The 6339-nt window shown below is 33.2% G+C and overlaps 1 protein-coding gene and 1 pseudogene across 1 annotated transcript; both read left to right on the top strand.

The window, feature by feature from the left end:
* The first annotated feature begins 1608 nt into the window (after positions 1-1608).
* On the top strand, positions 1609-3455 carry LOC108484495 (scopoletin glucosyltransferase-like). The gene has a single exon (XM_017788299.2). It carries the CDS (start codon positions 1791-1793, stop codon positions 3231-3233), a length of 1443 nt encoding a protein of 480 aa, XP_017643788.1. The 5' UTR covers positions 1609-1790; the 3' UTR covers positions 3234-3455.
* Positions 3456-4197: 742 nt separating this feature from the next.
* Positions 4198-5097, top strand: LOC108485024 (scopoletin glucosyltransferase-like; annotated as a pseudogene).
* The last annotated feature ends 1242 nt before the right edge of the window (positions 5098-6339 follow it).

Raw genomic sequence — 6339 nt, 5'->3', positions numbered from 1 at the left:
AAAGGAAAAAATTAAAGGGAGATGCTTAAATATTAAGTTTAAAAGTGAGAAGTTTAAACTTGTAAGTGTCAGTTGTATAATGTCCTAAGATAATGAATATTATTTCTGGGTGAGACTCCTTATATTTAAGGAAATCAAATTGTACAAACATCTCGTCTTGTTTGCTTTTTTACATCTTGCGTTTCTTGTGCTAAAAGCAATTGGAACTAGTCTTTTCTGCATTCAAATATCATTTCGGATCCAACCAATTCAAACTCAAAAAATGAAAAAGTAAAAAAAAAAATGAAAAAGAAAAATCTCAACCAAAAATCATTTTAACTAAGGGTCTGTTTAGTAGTGTCTAAAAAAACACTTATGGTTTTAAAAGTACTTTTGGAAGAAAAACTGTGCTAAACAAGCTACTTTTAGCTGAAATTTTAGCTTTTTAAAAATAATTTTAAAAAATACTATTAAAAAGGAAAAGTTAAAATTTTTAATTTTTCTTTCCCAAAAGCACTGGTGGTGCTTAATTACTTTGGTGATTAGTTTATATATTCTAATTAAATTCTATAAATAATTAATATTTATTGCTTAAAATATTTAAAATTTATATTTCATATATTAAAATATTAAGAACAAGTTATAATAAAATTTTATATTCTTACTAAAATATAATAATATTAATTAATTTAAATATTATTTAAATGCATATTTGTTACTTGATAATAACGTGTCTAAAATGGATATTTTATTTCTCTAAAGTACTTTTTGACAGCAATGCTAAACACTTAAATTTTAAATCAAATTTTTAAAACATTTCTCAAAAATACTTTTTCACATAACTTTTAAAAGTATTGTCAAACTAGTCCTAAGTAAAGAACAAAACTTTCCATGCAAATTGTCAATCATGGGGATAAACAATGACAATCAGTACTAATCAATTTAGGCTTTGCTTACCATTGAAATTAAAAATATTTTTCAACCCTAATCATAATTAGAAATAAAAATAAAATAAACAAACATATTTTTAAATCAAATTTAGATTTTAAACTGAGATTTTAACCCAAATTAAAAATTTTAATTTTAACATTTGAAAAAGCGTTTTTATTAAAATTATTTTTTATCCTTATTAAAATTTTCACTTTACATCATCATATTTAAAATAAATATTTTATAAACATTATTAAATTTTTAAAAGAAGAACACCTTTTCATAATACTTTTAAAGGTTTTAGCTTGGTACAAATATCCTATGTCTCCTCAATTCGTCAAACCTGCTTAAGAACTTTCCCGAAAAATCTATCGACAACTGATAGACTCCGGGCAGAAGCAAATTTGACCATTTATTCTTCAAACAACACTAGCGTTAACCGCAAGGCAAAGTGATGTTAGTCTAGAAAAAGTTCAATCAATGTAGCAAGAATTAGAGGAGTTTTTGTTCTCTGGAAACTTGCAAAGACTTGACTCACTCGCTTCAGCCCCATTTTTAAACTATCACATAACTTCAACGCATGTTCGGTGTTCCTCGTTCCGTGTTCAAATTGGATTTTATCATTCTACTTTTCTCCCAATGCTTTTATCGACTATTACGAGTTTCCATATAAGGAGATGACGAATGCAAGGACGTATACTGTATTACCCCGAAAAATCCTGACTTTCCTTTATAGGATTAGTATATTCCTTTCTCGGTATTATATATCAGCATGTCGTCGATTCAGTGTCAGCTGAAAACCATCACTAAATTTCAAACAATCCCAGAATATTTCACTTTTTAGTCCAACTCTAAACGGTAGTTTTTTTTTTCCGGGAAAAATGGGAAGAGAAATTCATATGTTTTTCCTTCCATTCTTGGCTCATGGTCACCTCATCCCAACTGTGGATATGGCCAAGCTGTTTGCTAGTCGAGGGGTGAAGACAACTATAGTCACCACTCCAGTCAACGCTTCTTTCTTCTCCAACACAATCGAGAGAAGCAAGGAATCGGGTATCCATATCGGTGTTGAGCTTCTCAACTTCCCGGCTGTCGACTTTGGGTTGCCTGAAGGGTGTGAAAATGTTGACCTGATCCCTACTCACCTAAGTTTTGAACTGACGTCCAAGTTTTGGAAGGCCGTGCGCATGCTTCAAGAACCGTTCGAAAAGCTGTTACAAGAATGTAAACCAGATTGCATGGTGGTTGGCATGTTCTTCCCTTGGGCTATTGATGTTGCAAACAAGTTCGGAATTCCCTGGTTGGTGTTTCATGGAACTAGCTACTTCTCATTGTGTGCAACGGAGTGCATGAGACTATACGAGCCACACAAGAAAGTCCAGTCCGATTCCGAACCTTTTGTGGTGCCTAACCTTCCCGGCGATATCGAGTTCACGAAAAACCAGCTGCCAGATTCCGTCAAACATGAGGATGAAAATGAAGTTAGCAAGATGGTGAAAGCAGCCAGGGAGGCAGCCTTGAAAAGCTACGGCGTAGTTGTCAACAGTTTTTACGAGCTCGAGGCAACCTATGCTGATTACTATAGGAATGTGTTGGGTAAAAAGGCATGGAATGTCGGCCCTGTTTCGCTCTGCAATAGGACAGCTATAGATAAACTAGAGAGGGGGAAGAAATCAACCATTGATGAACACGAGTGCTTGAAGTGGCTTGACTCGAAAGCATCCAATTCGGTTCTTTACATATGTTTTGGGAGTATGGCCAACTTCACCTCTGCTCAGTTAAAGGAGATCGCCATGGCCCTTGAAGTATCAGAGGTGCAGTTCATTTGGGTTGTGAGGAAGCCAAAGAACAATGAAGAAGATGAGGATTGGTTGCAGGAAGGGTTTGAGAAGAGAATGGAAGGGAAGGGACTTATAATAAGAGGATGGGCACCCCAAGTTTTGATTCTTGATCATGAAGCAGTGGGAGGATTTGTGACTCATTGTGGATGGAATTCAACCTTGGAAGGCGTGTGTGCTGGTGTGCCTATGGTCACTTGGCCAATATTTGCAGAGCAGTTCTACAATGAAAAGTTGGTGACTCAAGTCTTGAAGATTGGAGTGGCCGTTGGTGTTCAGAAATGGGTGAGACTGGAGGGAGATTTTGTGGAAAGGGGAGCCATTGAAAAGGCAGTGAAGGAGATCATGAAGAGTGATAGAGCAGAAGCAATGAGAAACAAAGCCAAAGCACTGGCCGAAACAGCAAAAAAAGCTGTTGAAAAAGGAGGGTCTTCTTACTCTGATTTGGATGCTCTGATTGAAGAAATAAGCTTACATTCTCATTAAATCCATAGACATTTCATATTGTCGGTTGGTTCTTCAACTTCATGCATGTTTTGCTTTACTGTTAAATTGGAAGAGCCCTCCTTTCAGGGTTCATATATTAAAATAAATTTATATACATAAAAAATGTACCATGTCAACTTCCTTCATTCAAAGAAAGTTAACCCTAAATGTTATCCTCCACCGGTAATAATATCAATGTTAATTGAATAAATTTAAGTAAAACTTATGTTGTCCTACATCAGTAATAATATTAATATTCTTTTGTTGAATTATGTCATCAAAAGAAAATAAATAATTTGCTTAAATAAGATTTTCAATTATAATTTTACTTAAATAACCTATAATAATTAAATTAAATTAAAATTGATGTTCTTGATAAAAATAATAATTAAGCATAAAATAATTTGATGCAAATTTTAAAAGATAAAAGAGTCCTAATAATTAAAAATATAGAAAATAATATTGATAGTTTGTCAATTGGATAAAAATTAAAAGTAAAAATCTTTTTACTTTTAAAAATTATTTTCTAATATTTTCTAATTTTATCATTTTAGTCCTAATTTATTTTATCGCTTTGACCATCAACTTTTAAATTTTAATCAATTTACTTTATTTCTCTTTATCTCATTCCGGACAGAGATAATTTAAAAAAAATTAATCAATTTGCTTTATTTCTCTTCATCTCATTCCAGACAGGGATAATTTTTTAAAAAATTATCAACATATTTTAAATTTTGTTGAATTTACTAATATTTTTTATTAATTTGAACAGAGTAAGATTGAGACTGACGAATGAAGGAATATATTCCTTTCTCGATCCTAGATTATACAGGTCATCACTTCAGTGTCAGCGGAAATTCATCACACAATAATTTCAATTTCAAACAATCCCAGAAATTTCCAGTTTCATCACCTATCACTTCTAATCTAAATTCAACTGTTTTTGAGTGTTTTTCAAGGGAAAATGAGAAGAGAAATTCATATGTTCTTCCTTCCATTCTTGGCTCATGGTCACCTCATCCCAGTAGTGGATATGGCCAAGATGTTTGCGAGTCGAGGAGTGAAGACAGACAACTATATTTACCACTCCAGTCAACGCTCTTCTCTTCTCCAACACAATCGAGAGAAGCAAGGAATCTGGTATCCACATCGGTGTTGAGCTTCTCAACTTCCCGGCTGTCGACGTTGGGTTGCCTGAAGGGTGTGAAAATGTTGACTTGATCCCTACTTCCCAAGACGGAAATTTGGAAATGATTACCAATTTCTTCCAGGCCGCACTCATGCTTCAACAACCCTTTGAAAAGCTGCTACAAGGACGTAAACCAGATTGTTTGGTGGCTGATACGTTCTTCCACTGGGCTACTGATGCTGCAAACAAATTCGGGATCCCCAGGTTGGTTTTTCTTGGAATTAGCTACTTTTCATTTTGTGCATCGGAGTGCATGAGTCTATACAAGCCATACAAGAAGTTCAGTCCGATTCCCAACCTTTTGTGGTGCCTAACCTACCAGGCGATATCAAGTTAACAAGAAACCAAGTGCCGGATTACGTCAAACAAGATGCTGAAACTAATTCTACCAAGCTGTTGAAAGCAATCAAGGAAGCAGAGCTGAAAAGCTACGGCGTAGTTGTCAACAGTTTTTACGAGCTGGAGGCAACCTATGCTGATTACTACAGGAATGTATTGGGGAAAAAGTCTTGGCATGTCGGCCCAGTTTCGCTCTGCAATGGGAAAAATATAGATAAAGTTGAGAGGGGAAACAAATCAGCCATTGATGAGCAGGAGTGTTAGCGAAACTCATCATATATACATCAAAAGGGATAATCAATATTATATCATCATGCATATAATACCTTCAACTTATTCCTTAGCTTATATGACGTTGAGCATGACCATCACACACAACCACACTAAATACACGAAGGCAAAAAAAATATATATATATATATAGTAAGTTTCATATCAACTTACCTTTCCAATAATAAAATGATGAAGTGATACTTCCAAGTGTAACACTTCACAGTCGCCTTCATCATCGAAATCGAGTTACAGAATGTTACAGTACAAAACAGAATAGTTATAAACAATTTAACAGTAAAAATTTAATTACTCTAGTCATTTCAATCATGTAATGCCATTTAAAACTTTTCCCGAGTCTTATATGAACTTATTTGAGCTCTAGAGAAGACCTGGAAACAAACAGGGATCAAAACGCATCATTTTCAAAAGTTAAAGGCAAATATGAAAATACAGAAGTCACACGGTCGTATGCTCAAGTCGTGTAACTATCAGCAACCATGTGAACCAAAATGCTAACATTTTACAAATTACAACAGTTGTGCCTCCAACCCATGTGGTACGAAATAGATCATATAGTGCTTGTTTCAAAATTAATTTTCAAGTTAATTTCAAAACATATTTTGACAATTCAAGGTAATGTCATTGGAACCTCACCAAATTTTGACAAAAATTATTAAATTAACCCAAATAAAATACAACTTAAAAAAAAGATTTAAAACACAAAGATTTCAAGAAATTTAAACCAAAACTGACCTTAATCGTTAAAATTTACAATCGAAATGCACTTCCCTTTCCTTAAGGTTAGCTTTTTCCAAATGTCAACAATCACCATATAAAAAAAATTGTAAGTGATTCTATCTATTATTTTATAAAAACTTCATTAAAAAACTATACATAAAGTTGGATTCGATAATATAAAAAAAAGGCTAATGGCCCACAAAAATTACTAGGCTTTTATAATAATAGTCAATTAAAAATGGTGGGTTTTACAGTTAAAACATGGACTTAATTTAGGGTTGGCAAAACTCGAACTGTCCTATGAATTTAAAATTAATTCACTCCGAATGGAGTAGATTTTTTCTGTTTGAAAAGTGGATATAGAATGTGACAGGTCGGATTTTTCTTTTGGATAGTAGATATGAAATGATTATAGGAATTGCTTGCCCCGCTCCAACCTGCTCCACTATATACATTTCTTGTTTTATCATTTTATATATAAACTATTAAAAGGCTAAAATTATAATAACATAATATAGAAGAAAAATCACATATTTTATGTTTAAATATTTACTTGATTTTAAAAAG

The sequence above is a fragment of the Gossypium arboreum genome, chromosome 13, assembly GCF_025698485.1.
Source record: "Gossypium arboreum isolate Shixiya-1 chromosome 13, ASM2569848v2, whole genome shotgun sequence".
NCBI lineage: Eukaryota > Viridiplantae > Streptophyta > Magnoliopsida > Malvales > Malvaceae > Gossypium > Gossypium arboreum.
This window is presented reverse-complemented; position numbering and strand designations above follow the sequence as displayed.

Excerpts from the sequence above, each read along its gene's own strand:
- LOC108484495 (XM_017788299.2), top strand. The coding sequence starts at position 1,791 with ATGGGAAGAGAAATTCATATGTTTTTCCTTCCATTCTTGGCTCATGGT.